We start from the raw sequence: 21434 nt of genomic DNA on the forward strand, positions 1-21434 counted from the left end.
CATTTGTCAAAAGATGGCCTATTGAAAAGGAATCAGACATGCCTGATTTCCCTTGGCTTAATGTCCAAGAAGGGATTTTTAGGCTCGGGGAAATTGCAATGCTAGAGTCGGTAACTGTATAAAACCTAATCCACCACGATGGAAAGGCCCAGACCACAGGCTTTCCCCTAATGCTACAGAACAAAAAATGGTGAGAGGGGCACCAGCATATTTGAAGGGTTTTGGTGTCATCTTTGTCCTTATTCCAGACCTTAGGATTGGAGTTGCAGATGCTCACCTAGATGAATTAGCTGCAGTGGGCTTAATTGCACACTGAAGTACCAGAGGGCAGGGGGCAGCACTGCATCATCAAAGGCAAAATGATTGTAATTATCATAATGCTCAGCACAGGCAAAGTGGATTTGATGGTGGTATGACTCATATGGTAGACCTTTGGTCCTGGCTAATCAATCTTGGTGTTTTCAGACAGGAAATAGATAAGAAACCTACAGAATTTTTATTTGATCTACATATGATCACACACTTTTGTGTGATCTATATAAGTGAGAATAATCTCAAACTAATGAAAGAAAGGCTACATGGGATCTTGGCCAAAGGTAATCTCAGCCTGTGAATCAGTTTTCAGACCCAGAATCTTTTAAATGAAGGGACAGTTTCCCCTGAGTAAGGACCTTGATACAAATTTGTAAAAGATTTACTGTTAGCCTTTCTCTTGCCCTCTCCTGAGGGACATGTGGGCTATTCACCAGAGAAGGGTGCTTAGACATGGGTTTATGCCAGTAGAAAGCCTTCATTAACTGACCAGCAACTATATTCAGTGTTCGGGATCCCAGTGTAATACTGTGCCTTTCTCAAGATGAATTTTAAGAAATAAAAAAAAAAAGAACCCCATGTTCTGAGTTGATATAATTCAGTTAACAAGAACAGTTGGCCAGATGTGGAACTACAGAAGCTAAAAAACCAGTTAGTACATTTGGAGATTTTTTTTCCTAGAACTGTATGGACTTTAATGGATTAGGTCTGTGTTTTAGTTTTGGCAGGTGATGCTGTTTAGCTGCTGAGATTTACATCCTGAATGGTACTTCTATCACAGAGTCAGTTGTGCTAAGATCTTAGGGCCTAGTAAGGTCTGGGGCCCTGCTACAGAACCTATAGCCTTTTACAAGGTTAACTGTACAGTGGGGGAAGGAAATTTCTGGGGTCTATTGAATACTGGTTCTGAATTGGTGCTGATTCCAGTAGATCCCACAAAACACTGTAGCCCTCCAGTTGAAGTAGGGGCTTATGGAGGTCAGGTGATTAATGGAATTTTGGGGGACGTACAATTCAAAATAAGGCCAATGGGTCCCTTAGTTCATCCCATGGTTATTTCCCCAACTCAAGGAAGTATAAATGGAATAGATATGTTTAGAAATTGGCAGAGTTCCCACATTGCTTGCCTGACTTGTGGAGTGAAGACTATTATGGTTGGAAAGACTAAATGGAAGTCTTTAGAGTTGTGTCAACCAAGAAAATTAGTGAATCAAAACCACTATCAGATTCCTGGAGGAACTGTAGAAATTAGTTTTACCATCGAGGACTTGAAAGATGCAGGTGTGGTGGTTCCCACCTCATCTCCCTTTAACTCTCCTATCGAGCCAGTGCAGAAGGCAGATGGATCATGGAGAATGACAGTTGACTATTGAAAACTCAAGCAAATAGTGGCTCTAATTGTAGCTTCTGTACCAGATATGGTATTCATACCATCAGACTAATACATCTCCTAGTACATGGTCTACCGCAATTGATTTAGCAGATTACTTCTTCTCAGTACCTGTCCCTAAGGACCACTGCAAACAATCTGTTTTCAGTTGACAAGCCAGTAGTATCATGTTTCCTGTTTTACCTCAAGGATATACTAACTCTTCAGCCCTGCATCATAATTTAGTTAGAAGGGATCTTGATTGTCTGTCCCTTCCACAAAATATCCATTGGTTCACTCTATTGATGACATTATGCTAACTGGACCAACTGAGCAGGAGGTAGCAACCTTGAAGTTGTTGATAACATATATATGCATCAGAAGACGGGAAATAGATTCAACCAAAATTCAGGGGTCTTCTACTTTAGTGAAATTCTTAGGGGTCCTGTGATGTGGGAAATGCAGACATATTCTTTCTAAGATGAAAGACAAGTTATTGCACTGGGCCCCTCTCACCACTAAAAAGGGGGGACACAATGCTTAATGGGCCTATTTGCATTGTAGATACAGCACATTCTTCACTTGAGTATGTTATTCCCATCCATATACCAAGTGACTCGGCAAGCTGTTAGCTTTGTGTGGGGCCTGAGACAGAAGAAGGCTCTTCAATAGGTCCAGATTTCTGTACAGGCTGCTCTACCCATGGACCATATGATCCAGCAGAGCTGATGGTACTTGCAGTGTCAGTGGCAGGTAGGGATGCTGTTTAGAGCCTCTGGCAGGTTCCTAGATGAATCACAGAAGAGACCTTTGGGATTTTGTGCTAAGGCTCTACCATCATTTGCAGACAACTACTCTTCCTTTAAATAACAGCTCTTTGGCTGCAATTGGGCCTTGGAAGAAACTGAACATTTGACAATAATCCAACCATTTACCGTGCAACCTGAGCTGCCCATAATGAAGTAGGTGTTATTTGATCTACCAAGTCATAAAGTAGGATATGCAGGCCAACAATCTGTTATCAAATGGATATGGTATAAATGTGATCTGATCTGAGCAGGTCTTAAAAGCACAAGTAAGGTACATGAAGAATTTACTCAAATGCCTATCGTTTTTCTGTTTTCTACTCCTGTTGTCATGCCATTGCTGCAAGCATGCACCTATAGCCTTGTGGGATGTTCCTGGTTGACTGAGAAAGAAAAGGCTAGGACCTCGTTTGCTGATGGCTCTTCATGTTATGCAGGCAACACCCAAAAATGAATGGCTGCAGCATTGCAGACCTTTATGGGACAACATTGAAAGACACCAGCAAAGAAAAATCTTCACAGAAGGCAGAATTTCAGGCAGTGAACATGGTCATACATTTTGTTTAGAAGGAGAATTGGCCAGATGTGCAATTGTTCACTGAATCCACATAGCCTTTGTAGCCATTAGCCAGCCAAAGGATTGGCTGGATGGTCAGGGACTTAGAAAGAACATGATTGGAAAATTAGTTAAAAAAAAAAAAGACAACTGGGGAAGAAGCATGTGAATAAATCTCTCCAAATGGACAAAGGATGTGAAGATGGTAGTGGTCATCGAAAGTGACTTCAGCTCAGGAGGAGTTCAATAGTCAAGTAGATAGAATGACCCATTCGGTGGACAGTCAACTCTTTTTTTCAGCCATTCTTGTCATTTCCCAATGGGCCAATGAACAAAGAGGCAGAAATAGGGTTTATAAATGGGCTGAACAACATGGACCTCCACTTACCTAGGCTGATCTGACTACAGCTACTTCCAAATGCCAGAACTGCCAACAGCAGAGACCTACACTAGGCCCCAGATATGGCACCATTGATCAGAATGACCAGCCAGTGACCTGGTGGCAGGGTGACTGCATTGGACCACTTCTTCTGTGGAAATGACAATACTTTGTCCTTACTGGAATAGATATTTTATTCACATTTAGATTTGCTTTTTCTGTACATGATGCTTCTGTCAAAACCACCAAATATAAATTTACAAAATGCCTTAGCCACCATGGTGGAATTTCACACAGCATTGTCTCTAATCAAGAAACTCATTTTACAGCTGGAGAAGTGCAACACTAGATTCAGGATTGTGGAATCCACCAGTATGTCTCCCACCATCCTATAATAGCTTGCTAGATAGAAAGATGGAATGGCCTTTTGAAGGTTACTGTGCCAACTAGGTACTTCAGAAGGTAGTATATGCTTTGAACCAGTGTCTAATATGTGGTACAGTTTCCCCCATAGCCAGGATCCATGGGTCTAGGAATCTATGGGGTGAACAAGGAAATAATTCCACTCACTATAATCCATAGTGACCCAGTAGAAAATTTTGTGCTTATTGTTTCAATGATCTTGCATTCTGCTAGTCTAGAAGTTTTGGTTCTAGAGTGGGGAACACTCTTGTCAGGAAGCCACAACAAACATTCCATTGAACTAGAAGTTCAGATTTCCCCACTTTGGGAAATCCCCACTTAGAAACTTTGGGTTTCTAAGGCTTTAAGCCAACAGGCTATGAAAAGAAGGGGTGATTAGGAAGAGTGATTGATCCAAATGGGGGAAATTGAGTTTGCAATGAAGGTAAAAAAGATTATGTCTATAGACTAGAGGAGATCTCTTAAAGCATCTCTTATGGCTACCATGTCCTGTGATTAAAGTCAATGGGAAACTATAACAACCTAGTCTAGAAAGGGTGAAAGGGGTACACACCCATCAGGAATGAAGGTATGGGTTACTCTTCCAGGAACAGAGCCACAACTTGTTGATGTGTGGCCTCACTGGAGGAGGTAAGTGCCTGGGGACAGGCTTTCACATTCTTAGCCTGGCCCCAGTTCCTATCTTTTTTTTTTTTCAGAGCACTAATGCAATGTATCAAACTATATTCAAATATATGGACTGTATCCCCTTGAACTGTAAGCTCACATAAGCATGTCCCTTAAGTTGCTTCTTGTCAGGTATTTTGGTACAAAAAAAGGGGGGGTCAGGAATCAATATACTGTGGATATCAAACCAAAGAGTGTTTGATTCCTTTACAGAAAACAGCACTTAATGTGCTCATCCACTTGCACACATCATACCATCTCTAAATGACTTAGGACACCTAACACAGTGTGAATGCTGTCCACAGTAATTTTGTGCTGAATTGCTTAGAGAATAATGACAAAAATGGCCCCCCATGTGCAGCACAGATGCCCACTGAATATTTTAATCTGCAGTTTGTTGAATCCACAGATGTGTATCTTATGGATACAGACTACCAACTGTATCAGTTGCCAGTGATAAAATATGAGGTTGGAATAAAAAATAGAGTTTTGAAAAATCTGTATCCATCACTCTAAACATGGCAATTTGCCTAGCAGAAGGGCTTTCCTGATGAGAAGCATGGTAGTATTCACAGTTGGGATTCAGGGGGGTAGTATTGTTGTTGTTGCTGCTGCTGCTGACTTCTCCTTTTAAAAACTATAATGTTTTATTAATTGTTTGATAATCTCATAATACTGTTCAATACATTTTATCATGTTTGTCCCTGCTTCTCTCTTTATCTTCTCCTGGCTTCACCCCTCACTCCTCCAACATTATGTTCTCTTTTTCTTTCAATAACCCATTGGGTCATTTTGTACTACCCATATAGTCATGGACACTGAGCAATCCACTACAGTGTGGGCAACACCCTTAAAGAAAACTGACTCTCCCTGACTTATAGCCACCATGGTGTAGAGAGCTCCGTAGTTATGGACCCTTTCCCCCTTCATCCAGTGAAGTGTTTCTGATACTGTAGAATAAAGTGCATCCACATTTGGGAAGATATCCTTAACTCACTGAACCAATGTTTTGCCAGGTTATCAATGCTTAATGTCAAAAGACTCATCCAAACTACAAAATGGACTAGTAGATTCTAGCATAACAGAGTACAGAAATATTAATATTGCATGTTGTTACTACCACTTACTGAGTTTTCATGTACTATCCATGAATAATATGCATAGGTATCAAGGATATTTTGAAAATAATCCTCCTTTTTTCAACTATATAATCTATGTGAGGCCAGATATAACACCGTAGGTTAAGATCATATATGAGCATCCAGTTTTTGTCCATATAAACAATTGCTAGACTATAGAAATTTGTAAAAATTCTGTTTTATTTTTTTAAAGATTTATTTATTTTATGTATGCGAGCACACTGTAGCTGTACAGATGATTGTGAGCCTTCACGTGGTTGTTAGGAATTGAATTTTTAGGACCTCTGCTCACTCCTGTTGGCCCCACTCTCTCTGGCCCAAAGATTTATTTATTATTATACATAAGTACATTGTATCTGACTTTAGTCACATTAGAAGAGGGGGTCAGATCTCATTACTGGTGGTTGTGAGCCACCACGTGGTTGCTGGGATTTGAACTCACGACCTTCCAAAGAGCAGTCAGTGCTCTTACCCGCTGAGCCATTTCTCCAGCCTAAAGTTCTGGTTTAGAGAATGAGATTTTTTTCATAAATACATGCATTTAACATATAAATGGATTATTATTTTTAAGGGAATTGGTGATTCTAATTTCTCAGTTTAGTTGCCCAATAGCCAATATCAATGCATACAGTTCAGGCAAACAAAAACTCTTTGGGGTTTTCAAGCATTTTAAGAAGAGCTAAGAGGCCCTATGAACAAAAGGTTTAAAATGTCCAGCCTATCTAGGAATTAGAGAATATTTATGATGCTTATTAGCTAAATCTAATGAAATTAAGCAAAAACTGCCTAAGTGTAATCATGAATGAAAGACCAAAAAGGGAATGGACTAACTTGTGGTCTTGGTTCTTAGTAGAAAGGGCTGGTACCATAGTCTGTGAGGGTACAGTACAGAGATAGATGTATGTGGCTTTAAGCATGTTGGTCTGTCCTCAGTTTCATACCCATAAAGCAATAGCCACCACGTTACTAATCTCATGGTGTCATTCAAAGGATTCCATGAGTACTAAAGGCTCATGTAGGATAGCCTTGACATGGAGACTAATGACCCTTATATGCCCAGTACTTTTATTTTAATAACCAACGATGTGTCTGGTTGGACGGCGATCGACCCATGTTACGACATACAGGTGCTGCTGACCCACTTCACTGTGGGAAAACCAAAAGCTCAAATATACTGTACTAAGCCCCAGAGACAAAATATTTTGGAGCTGAGAAAGAAATCAGAACTCCCTAACCCCCTTCTTGCCCTAACATCACACTTTCTCCTCCAAACTCACATCTGTTCTCCCTGTGAGGAACCTGGATGTGCTCCAAGGATTCAGAACAAATGATGTGAGGTTGGCATGGGTTCATATGCTGGGTCCTGAGCAGTTAGGATTTTTCTTGTTCCCGCATCATGATTAATTTTCCCTTCAGCTCAGTTTGGCTGCCAGAGGATCATTCAGAACGAGGCTGATTTCAGCAAATATCCACATGGCTACCTTCACCGCCGGGAAGACACATGCTTCTAAGAAAAGAATTTTCTAAATGTTTATGGTGAAAAAGGTTTGGGAGCTGGGGTGGAGGAAGAATCTGTGGATCAACCCAGGGCTTCACATGTGCTATGAAATCGCTGTGGCAACTGAGCTACATCAGCAGTTCAGGAAATACTGTCCACAAAACCATGGGGACATGGAAATATTTGTAGAATTACTTTTTAGAATGCTGAAGAGGGATCTGATTCGGAGGCTGGGGATCTTACATGAAGTTTAAAGTTACATTGTCAGCGAGAAAAACAGTAGACAAACTGTCCCATCCCATGTGGCCCGACTCCTAGATCATTCCACTTCCTTAAATCAAGAAGGATGAATTTTACTCTAATTGTTTACTAATGTTACTGTGCATGCTGGATTGAAATTATAAAAACCTTAGTGATGTTGAGTGTTACCTTCCCTCTGAGATGCACCTCGTGCACTGTTTAGTATTAATTTCACAGGGTCTCACTGCGTCACTCTACATCCAACAAGCTATGTATTTTACATAGGTATTTTGTTCACTGTCTGTCTGCTTCACTGAGACAGTAAATTTCCATCCTTAATCTTTCACAATGTGTTCCTAACTTCTAAGATGGGCCTGACGTGTGATGAAGATCCCCCACTTCTACCTTCTGACTCTAAGCTGGGAATAGGTAATGTGTCTGTGATACATTGCATGTCATAATTCACACAGATGTGTTATCTTTGAAAGTACCTCCATTATTAATATCACCCATGTTTCCTTGAAAGAGTTTAGTTCATGGACTTTGATATTATACTATCCTACAGGCTTCTGTTGTTTGTTGTTGTTGGCAGGAGAGAGCCAGGAGCTGCCTACGATACCTGGTGAGCCAGCTGGCTAATATGGAGCATCCATTCCACCATATTCTCCTGCTGGAAATTAAGAGTATCACAGATGCCTTCTCCTCCATCCTGGGCCCACACAGCAGGGACATCTTCCGAATGAGCAACAGCTTCACCAACATTGCCAAGCTACTTTCCCGACAACTGGAAAACAGCAAGGCTGACAGTAGCAGGTGAGCAGGCACGTCTGAGCAGCGCCTTGAAGAGATGCTGGGAATAATGGAGACAAGCCCAGACAGTGATGCTTTCCTTTGCTATAGTGAGACTTCTCAAAAGAAGCCGTGTCCACATGTCAACCAGGAGTAACTTCTAGATGAGTTAGGTCACTTTCAAGAGCTTTTCTATATCTATAGAGACCAAATATAGCAAAACTCTAGAAGACATTCAAAATATGATAAAGAAATAATAATGAAGTACAAGTGGCAGTGCCAAGTAGCGCTGATTAATTAACTCAATAAGCATTTGATACTTGTTTACTCTGAACTAGGAATCTAAGCAGAGCTGAAAAGAAAATGATTCTTGTACCTATGGAGGTCACTGCCTAGTAAATTAGATAAATATTTTAAAAATTAGGGAATAAAAGTAGAAGCTAGAGGTGGGGTACACTAATGAAGATGGCTTCAAGGAATTTAGAGACCAATAAGATGGTGTAATCTACCTGCTTATGGGTAAAGAAGGGGCAAAACTGAGATCAAGAAATATCTCTTAGAGGGCCAAGTCTTGAGAGATAATCAGATTGTACCAGGCTGTCTTGTTGGTGGCATATATGGCTTTCTTGAAATGGGGCATTATTTTGTATGAGTGACATGTATGTTACAAGAAGAGCATTGTTCAGAGATGATGGTGATGGTATTGATGAAGTAGAGGCAGGGATGAGACATGGTGAGCTTGGCATACCTTTCTTAGAAGTTGAACTCTTACCCTGTAGGAGTGACTGTGGGATTTGGTACATGGTAGGGTAAACTCAGAATGAACTTCAAGAAGGCCAATCTAGTCTCAATACAGAGACTCCCCAGCAAGAAGAGGACAAGAGTCAGATCAAACAAGGGAAAGATAGAACACATCCATGAGTGTTGCCCATGAGGAAATTATTAATGATGGTAGTGAATGAGTGACTAATATTTGACTGACCTGGAAAGAAGGCAGCTGGGACTGAAGAGTGACATGCCCTTCTCATTCTTGTCGGTGGTCCTGTGCAGTGCACACAGCTAGACTTTTCCCTTCTGGTGGGTGGTCCTGTGCATTATAAAATGCTTCTCAGAAACCTGAGCCCTTACCTACAAGATGATGGTAATAGTGTCCTCCCTTAGTTGTGACACTGAACTTGGCTACAGCATTTTAAATGTCTTTTAGGTGACAAAGAGTTCCCCAGTTAAGAACCACTGCCACACACACACACACACACATTCGAGCTTGTGTATATGAAAGTGTTATATAAAGTAAGAAAGGAGGCTGTAACAACGAGGCTGTTGCACTCAATATTTTAACCATGAAATTAATCTCTGATAAATAATCCCCAGTCCTATGAGCAATATTATTCCCTTTAGTATTTTATTTTGGAAGTAAAAAGAAAAAGAGAAGGAAGTAAGGAAAATAATGGGGCAGGAAGGAAGAAAGGAAGGAAGGAAGGAAGGAAGGAAGGAAGGAAGGAAGGAAGGAAGGAAGGAAGGAAGGAAGGAAGAGTAGTGGGGAGGGAGGGAGCAAGGAAATCATGAGGATGTAGCTCTGTGGTAGAGCACTTTGCCTTGCCTGTGAGGTCCTGGCTTCACTTGCCAGCAATGAAAAAAATATAAAATAAAATAAAAGTAAAGAAATAAAGGGGTCAGTGTTCATCCCACATATGGCCATCACCTCAACTTCTCTCAATTCAAACTATTTCTCCCAGCTCAAACCTCGCTGTCAATCTCCTTCTAACAGATTGTAATTATTCAGTGGGAACCTCAGAAGTGTGGTGTGGACAGCTAGCCTTTTGTGCCCAGGGCTCATCCTCTCTGGGCTGGTTGCTAAGGTTTCTGTCCCAGCATCTTTTCCCTGAATAGCCTTCCTTGTGACCATGTGAGTCTACTCATTTGAGTCCATGCCCCCCAAAGAAGAAAGGTCTACACTTTTGTGTGGCACAAAGACAAAACCCGATTCTCACAATTAAGGGGAAAATGAACAAGTGGAGCAATCCTGAAAGAAAATTAAAGATGATAAAACTCAAAGCAGATGTCAACTCATTTACAAAAGTGATACAACGCTCAGCAGGCCAGATTTTAGACTTCAGGCCAAAACAACACAACTATCAAAAGAAATACAATTAGCATCCGAGAGAGAATGAAAAAAACGAAGCAGATGAGCCTCCCTCTGCCAAAGATGCTAAATATATTGAGTGAGTTTGTAAAGGGCAGCAGGTGAATCTATTTGCATTTTCCCTGTCCCCGTGTTTCTAAAAATGTGTTTGTATTTAAATAAAAGCCAACAAAGCCTAAACAGCAGAACTGTTAAGTTTTGAAATCAATTCTAGAGAAATAAAAGAGGAGGCATAAGGGCACTTGTGGATTGACAAGGTGGATGTAAGGAGCTGGGGAAAGAGACCTTTGCAAATGGCATGCCCTTTGTGGCCTTCTGGGAAGCCCTTGACAACTGGGATACTTGCCTGTCAGACCATGTCAAAGCTGGGGAAGGGGAGAGTGTGTTCTTGGTGACTATATGACTGGCTGAGCAGTCCCCCAGAAATCATTTTGTCCAGTGACCATTACAGTAGACCACAGCTTTTCAAATTTTTTCTACTTGCAACTTCTTCATAGTCAAGAAATTTTGTGACCCTATGTCTGTGTGTATAATTATTTTTAAAATTCATATATAAATCAAACCCTTATTGACAATAAACCACAAAGAAATTTAGGACATATCTTTGTGATATATATGTGTGTGTGTGTGTGTGTGTATCCCATTTATTGACATATAGTATATAATTAGCATATTTGCATACTGATGGCATAGATGTCCATATTTATTTTTACAGAAAGAATTGTTTTGCATGAATATTTAATACTGCTGGACATAGAACATCTTTAATTACTCTATGGGTAAATTGATCATTACTTTAAATTTATAATCATCAGTGCAGAGACATACTGATGATAAACATATAGTGCGAAAAGAGAGAAGTACATGTCGGGGTATTTTGGGTACTGTAGAAATTCTGTCTAAATACCAAGTTAGAATGTGTTCCTGTTTTTTATGAAACTTGTTCGACTTTGAAATAGCAATTTCTAAAACCAAGCATCACAACCCAATGCTATCCAAAGACATAGGAATTCGATAGTTGTGGGCTGAGGAGATAATGGTAGGAAAATACTGGAAGTCTGCTTCCAACATTAAACCATCACGTTTACCGAAGAAAAGAAAACTTTTTAAGAAAAACATACCAGAGTCTTGAACCTGAGCTGAAGTGTCTGAAGCAGTGTTTGCTGGCATGTGGCACGTGGTGTAATGACACGCACCGTGCAAATGCACATGATGTACACTGAAAACCAAGGCTACTGTGCAGTTGTGCATGCACCCTTGGTAAGCATTCTCAGAAGCACCTCGGGTCATTCATTACATGCTTGATGTTGAATTCATAGTTTGCCATTGCACCTTCACAAACCTTTTCCTGCATGTATATCTGTGCACCACATGCATACAGTGCTAACAGAAGGGACAATAAGGCATGGATCTCTCTGGAACTGGAGTTATACGTGGTGATAAGTCACTATGGGTGGGGTCTCTAGAAGAACAGCGAGTGCTCTTAACTGCCGAGTTATCTCTCCAGCCCATTCTATTTAATCCTCACAAGAAAATATTTTAATGTGCATTAGCATTTAGAGGCTTCACATAAAACACAATGGAATAAATTCTCCTAGAAGAAAGGGGGAACTAGAGAGATGGCTCAGTAGATAACAGCACTTCTTGCTCTTTCAGAGGTCCTGGGTTCAGTTCCCAGCACCCATGTGGCAGCAAATCTTCAGTATCTCCAATTCCAGGAGATCCAATCCTTTCTTCTCCTGGTCTCCATGACTCCTCCATGCACATGGTACAAGTAAACTCATGCAGGCTCACACACATACACATAAATAAAAAAAATAAAAATAAACTAATAACCTAGCACAAAACAGAAGCCTTGACTCAAGCTCCGCTCTCCTTGTAGGCCTGAAGTAATTTCCATGTAAGTTGCAGGCAGCAATCCATGAAGCTTCCTTTCATTTGTTCCTTTAGTCTAATCCAGTGGAGCTCAGATTTTAGTGTGGATAAGAGTTATATACACAGCACTTATACAATGCAGAGAAATTGTCCAAGGTGATTTCTGCATATTCCTACCAAATCCAGACCAATTCTGCTTACCTTTCTCCATCACATTTCAGAACACCCTCTTCATTCCTCTCTTCCCATGAAAGGCTGCTATGCCCTACACCTACAGTTGGGTACCACTTCTCTATGAGGTCCTGCCACCCAATCTTTTCCATGGTCCCACTGTCCTCTAAACTTCTATAGCTGACATCCCTATCCAGCCCTCCAGCTCCCAAATCACTACCTATCTCTCGTGTCCTACTTGGCTCCAAACTAAAGCACCAGTATTCAAGAGAAATATATTCTTTAAGGTGCTTACAAAAAAAAAAAACTCATGGTTTTTTTTTAAAGCAAGGTATGTTTACACAAAGGGGGAAAAATGACTTTTTGAGACCAACTGTTGGCTCAAGGAATGCACACAAGTAATTTCAGGACATAATTAAAACCATATGACATTCTGGACAGTATTGCCCCTGCTTAGGAAAAGTTGAAGGTACTTCTACCCCACTAACTAAGGTAATATCTAAAGATAAAACTGAAGTTTTGGTAAGAAAATAGTGTATCCTTTCCATTAGAGATATCCTCTATCGAAAGAAAACCCCAGTGGCCTTTTGTAGCAGTTGTGTGGCTGCTGTGACCCTTCTGTACATATATATGAAGTAATAGCTTCAGGTTTTGCCCTGCTTGTCAAAGAGGTTGAAGCTAACATGTGGTACCATTTATGCCCCATCTGTTGTTCATTTTCCTCATTGGTCATTCTTCCTTAACCAGTATTTAGGGCTAAGGGAAGGTCTTTAAAGGTATTTCAGGAATTCATTTATTAGCAAGAGACATAGGTGGGAGATATCATTATCTGCTTTGGAAGCAGTGGAGCAAGGCCAGTGAAAATGAGATCCCAGCAAGGCAGGCTCTGAAGAGCGTGGACAAAGTGGAAAGGGAATAGTGGAATCCCTGCCTGAAGTGTGAGCAACGCAGCTGCAGCTTTGCCAGGAACCCAGGGAGACAGCAATACTCAAATCACTGGACACACCAAAACATAGACTTTTGTGGAGTGCCCGTGACCCGGTGTTCAATTTCGAACAAGGCAGAGAACACCCAGGTTTTAGCCTGGAGGAGGAAAAGGGCACTGGGAGCTGTAAGGGGACCTGGCCTTCTCCTACCCATCTGAGATGGTGGTGGCAGTTTTGCAGGATCGCAGCAGACCCTCCTTACCTTGCTGCTTGATACTTTGTTTCAGGAAATGGTCCTTCGTCCTTTTTTCTGTCCACCATGCTTGAATCTTAAAGTTGCCATTTGTGTGGTGTTTTCTGAGTCTTGGACATATTATCAGTTGGGGTTAAAAGAAGACACTTATCTTCCGGGTCAACTTGAGGGTTTCTCAGTGACTATATAGCACTTGTTTCCTGTGTCTGGCTCCTGAAACATAGGCCTCAGAGGTACCAGGATTTGATCATTCTTAGTTACCATGCCATCACCAGGCTCACAATCTGTATCACTGTTCCTGAGATAGATTAAAATGCATCCTAAACCAAACAGCTTCTAAAAGGCACTGTGTTCAGGGGCAGACTAACATGGGGTATTATAGTATATATTATATATAGTCATGGATATTCTGGGCAAAAAGATGACACTTGCCCTGGGTGAAAGAGAACAAGATGGTATAAAAATTCATCTTACTACTTAGAATGATGCCCAGTTTAATACATTTCTTGAATTTTCAATTTGATGTAACTGAGCCATCTTAAAACAAAACCAGAGTTAAAGGGCACAAATATGGGGACTCAGAACATCAATGCCTATGGATAAACGTTCAGTATTAGCATTGGCATCCTGTGTGAGATGAGTATTGGGGTAGGTGACTTTAGAATACTCAGCTGCAGGGGATGTGGCCCACAGACAAGTGCTTACTTGCAAACTCTCTCTTACCAGACCACAGCACAGTTAGTCCAGAACCTGTAGCGTGTGCAGCAACACGGCATTACCTCATCAGGCAAGCACATGGCCAATTGACACTACAAGCTTAGTTTACCCATTCCATGAAAATAAAAACAACAGACATGTGTTAGCCACAAGCAATTTTAAAAGAGCTGTGATGGATCCTAAATGAAGCTACTGACACCAATCTGAGGGGGACCCCAAGATAAAAGATTTACTGGGTAAAGGGTAATACACACACACACTTTTTCAGCCATGGGGGACAGGTTACACTGTGACAAAACCAGTTCTTAACAGCACATATTTATCATAAGATGAAAGCAGACCATTTTTCTTTTAAGCTGGCAAGGTATGTCTATTGGCTAAACTTTCCCATAGGTAAGTGCTGAGCCCTAAAATAAGCCAGAAACTGAGCCCTAAGACTGTGTGGTGTTCTCACCCCAGCCCAGCCAATCACATAGTCTCAACTAATGACATTCCTCCAATGCCCGGCAAATATTTGCTCATTTAGATCTCTGAAGGCTTGTGTGTTTAGCACCCAGTGGCTCTGTTTGGGAAGTCTATGGAACCTTTAGAAAGTGGAGCCTCCCTAGAGGAAGTGTATCCCTGAGGTAGGCCCCAAGACCCAGTCACCCCAGTTGCTGGTTACTGTCTGTTTTCTGAGTATGCAATATAACCAGCTGCCCTCAGGTCCTGCCACCATGCTTTCAAAGCCACGATGGACAATCTCCCCCACAATCTTCAAGCCAAAATAAACTCTTCTCTTTCTTTAGTTGTCTCTTGTCAGTATTTGACCACAGCAACAGAAAGTAAAACACTGTGCTTCTACCACATGTGTTATGACTGAGGCACACCAGGAAGGAAGTATTAAACATTTTTCTTGCTCTTACAGTGTCACATGCTGGACACTGATGATGTCTTCACAGCTGACAGTTCACTGTCAGCCCCTTACCTGCTCTCTAGGCTAGCAGTCTAGACAAAAGACTGATACCCTCCCTCCATAGCTCCATCCTGACTCAGTGCTGTAGCGACATGGTTGCGCTGCACTCCTTTGGAGTTTTATAACTTGTACCATATCCAGACAGCCATGTGACAGACTGGGGCCACCTTCTGTGCTGGGGAGTGGGGAGACGAGGTTGGTAACAGCTCTCCACATGTCCACTCTCCACTCCGGAATCTTGACCACAGATTTAAGTGTATCTGCACCAGTGTCTGTTGGCAGTGAAAACTGAAAAGGCACCTTCACCCTGGAATTTATGGAGACCCTAAACGGTTCAAACACAGTAAATTCTATCAACTCCAAAAAGCTCGCAGATTGCCTCGCTGCTTCTGATTCCCGTCCACTTCTGATTCTGTTCTTTCTGGGATGTATCTGTGCTGCTCCAATCTGAATGCTTGGAAGATAATGTGGGGTTGGTTGGTAAACATTCTCATTAGTTAGGATTGGTCAGTGTTCTTCCTGATTTTGTGGATCTGGGGAGGAGTCTGGGATTCCCATGAGCTCCAAGGACTTGGGGGTTCCTGATCTGTGGATCACACTTGAAGAGGATGTGTAAGGATCTCGTGCTTTCTCCAGATTCCTTATTTTCCTATTTCTCCCAGACTGAGCAAAAGTCTAAATGACTGAGCATATATATTAAGGAGACCATGTCCTTCCTTGTATTGGAGCTTAATATTTTCCTTCTGATTGCAAGGAATTCTCTCTAATTGTCTGTCTACAATTGCTCAAAATCAATAATTCCTCCACTCTCACACCCCCACACCCATACCACCCTGCCCCCCCACACACACATACATGTAAAGATCTAATGCAAATCAGATCAACTGTAGCAACATTTCCTTTCAGTGAAACTGAACTGTAGACATGACCACATTATAATCCCCATGTAACTGAGCCTTTCATGGCTCCACTTCAACCCACAGAACAGGCTTCCCAGGACCCATCGGCACCTCTGCTTTTTTATACTCTGGCAGCATTAGGCATTGAAGATCCCCCACAGGCAATGGGACGCTGGTGTGGATTTAGCCCATTGGGTTCTCCTTCTTTTCTAACAAGCTTAACTGCAGCAAAGTATGTCCTGGACATGGGATGGAAAGCCAAGATCATCAAAGGTGAACTAATATAATTTTTCTTTGATTTAAGAGCCCAGGAAGAGAGCTTGCCCAGCTCTCTGCTCCTACCAGCTTATAGTCTCATCACCCAGCTCAGAGAGAGCATAGCAAGCTGCCTGAGAGTGGATTTGTTTCTTAGGAGGGTCCCAGTGCACACAAGAGGGAGGCAATTAGGCCTCCCCTGGGCATCCCTAGACGCACTTCTAAAGACTTTCCACTTTGGCAGCAGAGACCAGGAACTGTTCAGATAGAATCATCTTGTAATGTGGCTTCTTGAGTTAAGGCCAAGTTAATATTTAAAGAACTACAGAATCCTGGCAAAGAGCACTGTAAATCACTTCTGGAGTTAAAAGTGACAAATGGAAAAGAAATAGCAAACCCCTACAAGAGACCAGACCATTTGCCCCATCCCAGAAAACACCACAGGATGAGTGGCCTGCCAAGCCTCTCAATAGTCAAGTTTATACGTTTTCTACTCTTAAAGGAAGACAGGGCAGTCTGCTTATCTGGAATGGGGTGTTGTTTTTAAGACAAGTTTTGCCTCCCTCTTTTTATATTGTATTTTAAAAGAAAGAGCAAGTTAAGGAGCAAGAAATGATAGTTTAAGCCCAAGCCTTTTACCTACTGTTTCCTGGGTTCTACCATACTTAGCACCAAAACCTGCTCCGTGGTGAAGTCGGGTGTGTCCACATAGGGTGACAAAAAGTTCTTTGTAACTCATCTTAAGGCTTTGGCAGAGTCATGGCCATTCATCGTCCCCCTGTCCCTTAACTCGTGTGCACTCAGAATCTGAGACCTCCCACACAAGGGAAATCGTGTGTAGTGAAGTCTATGCGGCCCTAGCTCTGCCCACTGGCAATGCTCATCGAGCTCATGCATGGAGGCCGTTTCTTCCGTCAGAGAGTTCATCATTGATTCCTGACTTTCGATTACTGCCTTCCAAGGTCCTTGCTGTGTTCCCTCTAAGCTGGGTGACAAGATGTAAAGATGGCGCGGGGGAGGGGGGGGGCAGACTTTGGCTCCCATGCTTACTCTCTGATGCTCTTCATACTTGACATTTAATGGATAATACTCTGCTTCCCTCTGCCTGGGACGAGTCAGGAGGGCCTGCCAGCATCTCCTGGCTATCCTGTAGACCCAAGGTGATGCAGACGGCCTGACTTCAGATCCCAGGCATTCCCAGCTCTCTTAGACCACAAACTTCCCCCAGTTGCTATACCTGCCCTAAATGTGAATACATGAGGAAGTAAAGTGGTGTAGCCAAGTGGTCAGGTAGCCACCTATAATTTTTGAAAAGTACAGGGCATCTAGTTGAATTTTAGATAAAAACATTTTTAGGGTCTTTGGGAAAATCGATTTACTATAATGAAATACATTTTAGTAACGATGTACTAAAATATACATGAGTACTAATAAATAATAAATATATGTATATATAAATATGGCATAAAACATTAAAAATATAAAATGCTTTCATTTTATAATATACATGAATGTTTCATGTGCTCAATATTTTAATAATAAATACAATTTTAAATATTTGGTGTTTATCTGAAATTCTTTTTTTTTATTAGGTATTTTCCTCAATTACATTTCCAATACTATCCCAAAAGTCCCCCATAGCGCCCCCCACTTCCCTACCCACCCATTCCCATTCTTTTGGCCCTGGCATTCCCCTATATTGGGGCATATAAAGTTTGCAAGTCCAATGGGCCTCTCTTTCCAGTGATGGCCGACTAGGCCATCTTTCGATACATATGCAGCTAGAGACAAGAGCTCCGGGGTTCTGGTTAGTACATCATGTCGTTCCAACAATAGGGTTGCAGATACCTTTAGCTCCTTGGGTACTTTCTCTAGGTTCTCCCTTGGGAGCCCTGTGATACATCCAATAGCTGACTGTGAACATCCACTCCTGTGTTTGCTAGGCCCCGGCATCGTCTCACAAGAGACAGCTATATTTGGGTCCTTTCAGCAAAATCTTGCTAGTGTATGCAATGGTGTCAGCATTTAGAAGCTGATTATGGGATGGATCCCTGGATACGGCAGTCTCTAAATGGTCCATCCTTTCATCACAGCTACGAACTTTGTCTCTGTAACTCCTTCCCTGGGTGTTTTGTTCCCAATTCTAAGAAGGGGCACAGTGTCCACACTTTGTTCTTCATTCTACTTGAGTTTCATGCGTTTAGCAAATTGTATCTTATATCTTGGGTATCCTAAGTTTTGGGCTAATATCCACTTATCAGTGAATACATATAGTGTGAGTTCTTTTGTGATTGTGTTACTTCACTCAAGATGATGCCCTCCAGGTCCATCCATTTGGCTAGGAATTTCATAAATTCATTCTTTTTAATAGCTGAGTAGTACTCCATTGTGTAAATGTACTATAATTTCTGTATCCATTCCTCTGTTGAGGGACATCTGGGTTCTTTCCAGCTTCTGGCTATTATAAATAGGGCTGCTATGAACATAGTGGAGCATGTGTCCTTTTTACCGGTTGGGACATCTTCTGGATATATGCCCAGGAGAGGTATTGCTGGATCCTCCGGTAGTACTATGTCCAATTTTCTGAGGAACCGCCAGACTGATTTCCAGAGTGGTTATACAAGCTTGCAATCCCACCAACAATGGAGGAGTGTTCCTCTTTCTCCACATCCTCGCCAGCATCTGCTGTCACCTGAATTTTTGATCTTAGCCATTCTGACTGGTGTGAGGTGGAATCTCAGGGTTGTTTTGATTTGTATTTCCCTGATGATTAAGGATGTTGAACATTTTTTCAGGTGCTTCTCTGCCATTCAGTATTCCTCAGGTGAGAATTCTTTGTTCAGTTCTGAGCCCCATTTTTTAATGGGGTTATTTGACTTTCTGGAGTCCACCTTCTTGAGTTCTTTATATATATTGGATATTAGTCCCTTATCTGATTTAGGATAGGTGAAGATCCTTTCCCAATCTGTTGGTGGTTTTTTTGTCTTATTAATAGTGTCTTTTGCCTTGCAGAAGCTTTGCAGTTTCATGAGGTCCCACTTGTCAATTCTCCATCTTACAGCACAAGCCATTGCTGTTCTATTCAGGAATTTTTCCCCTGTGCCCATATCTTCAAGGCTTTTCCCCACTGTCTCCTCTATAAGTTTCAGTGTCTCTGGTTTTATGTGAAGTTCCTTGATCCACTTAGACTTGACCTTAGTACAAGGAGATAGGAATGGATCGATTCTCATTCTTCTACATGTTAACAACCAGTTGTGCCAGCACCATTTGTTGAAAATGCTGTCTTTCTTCCACTGGATGTTTTTAGCTCCCTTGTCGAAGATCAAGTGACTATAGGTGTGTGGGTTCATTTCTGGGTCTTCAATTCTATTCCATTGGTCTATTTCTCTGTCACTATACCAGTACCATGCAGTTTTTATCACAATTGCTCTGTAGTAGAGCTTTAGGTCCGGCATGGTGATTCCAACAGAAGTTCTTTTATCCTTGAGAAGAGTTTTTGCTATCCTAGGTTTTTTGTTATTCCAGATGAATTTGCAGATTGCACTTTCTAATTCGTTGAAGAATTGATTTGGAATTTTGATGGGGATTGCATTGAATCTGTAGATTGCTTTTGGTAGGATAGCCATTTTTACAATGTTGATCCTGCCAATCCATGAGCATGGGAGATATTTCCATCTTCTGAGATCTTCTATAATTTCTTTCTTCAGAGACTTGAAGTTTTTATTATACAGATCTTTCACTTCCTTAGTTAGAGTCACGCCAAGATATTTTATATTATTTGTGACTATTGAGAAGGGTGTTGTTTCCCTAATTTCTTTCTCAGCCTGTTTTTTTTTAATTTTTAATATTTTTATTACATATTTTCCTCAATTACATTTCCAATGCTATCCCAAAAGTCCCCCATAGCGCCCCCCACTTCCCTACCCACCCATTCCCATTCTTTTGGCCCTGGCATTCCCCTATATTGGGGCATATAAAGTTTGCAAGTCCAATGGGCCTCTCTTTCCAGTGATGGCCGACTAGGCCATCTTTCGATACATATGCAGCTAGAGACAAGAGCTCCGGGGTTCTGGTTAGTACATCATGTTGTTCCAACAATAGGGTTGCAGATCCCTTTAGCTCCTTGGGTACTTTCTCTAGGTTCTCCCTTGGGAGCCCTGTGATACATCCAATAGCTGACTGTGAACATCCACTCCTGTGTTTGCTAGGCCCCGGCATCGTCTCACAAGAGACAGCTATATTTGGGTCCTTTCAGCAAAATCTTGCTAGTGTATGCAATGGTGTCAGCATTTAGAAGCTGATTATGGGATGGATCCCTGGATACGGCAGTCTCTAAATGGTCCATCCTTTCATCACAGCTACGAACTTTGTCTCTGTAACTCCTTCCCTGGGTGTTTTGTTCCCAATTCTAAGAAGGGGCACAGTGTCCACACTTTGTTCTTCATTCTACTTGAGTTTCATGCGTTTAGCAAATTGTATCTTATATCTTGGGTATCCTAAGTTTTGGGCTAATATCCACTTATCAGTGAATACATATAGTGTGAGTTCTTTTGTGATTGTGTTACTTCACTCAAGATGATGCCCTCCAGGTCCATCCATTTGGCTAGGAATTTCATAAATTCATTCTTTTTAATAGCTGAGTAGTACTCCATTGTGTAAATGTACTATAATTTCTGTATCCATTCCTCTGTTGAGGGACATCTGGGTTCTTTCCAGCTTCTGGCTATTATAAATAGGGCTGCTATGAACATAGTGGAGCATGTGTCCTTTTTACCGGTTGGGATATCTTCTGGATATATGCCCAGGAGAGGTATTGCTGGATCCTCAGGTAGTACTATGTTTAATTTTCTGAGGAACCGCCAGACTGATTTCCAGAGTGGTTATACAAGCTTGCAATCCCACCAACAATGGAGGAGTGTTCCTCTTTCTCCACATCCTCGCCAGCATCTGCTGTCACCTGAATTTTTGATCTTAGCCATTCTGACTGGTGTGAGGTGGAATCTCAGGGTTGTTTTGATTTGCATTTCCCTGATGATTAAGGATGTTGAACATTTTTTCAGGTG

General features: G+C 41.6%; 1 protein-coding gene across 4 annotated transcripts in view; it reads left to right on the plus strand.

Moving 5' to 3' along the window:
• Positions 1-21434, plus strand: part of Veph1 (ventricular zone expressed PH domain containing 1) — a 255558-nt gene that overhangs the window by 100090 nt on the left and 134034 nt on the right. For all 4 annotated transcript variants that reach the window (XM_021158191.3, XM_021158192.3, XM_029474775.2 and 1 more), the window contains exon 7: positions 7981-8201. In XM_021158191.3, the coding sequence (XP_021013850.1) occupies positions 7981-8201 (221 nt within the window). The remainder of the gene's footprint in view (positions 1-7980; positions 8202-21434) is intronic.

This window comes from Mus caroli, unplaced genomic scaffold (assembly GCF_978045245.1).
Source record: "Mus caroli unplaced genomic scaffold, Mus_caroli_1 scaffold_3, whole genome shotgun sequence".
NCBI lineage: Eukaryota > Metazoa > Chordata > Mammalia > Rodentia > Muridae > Mus > Mus caroli.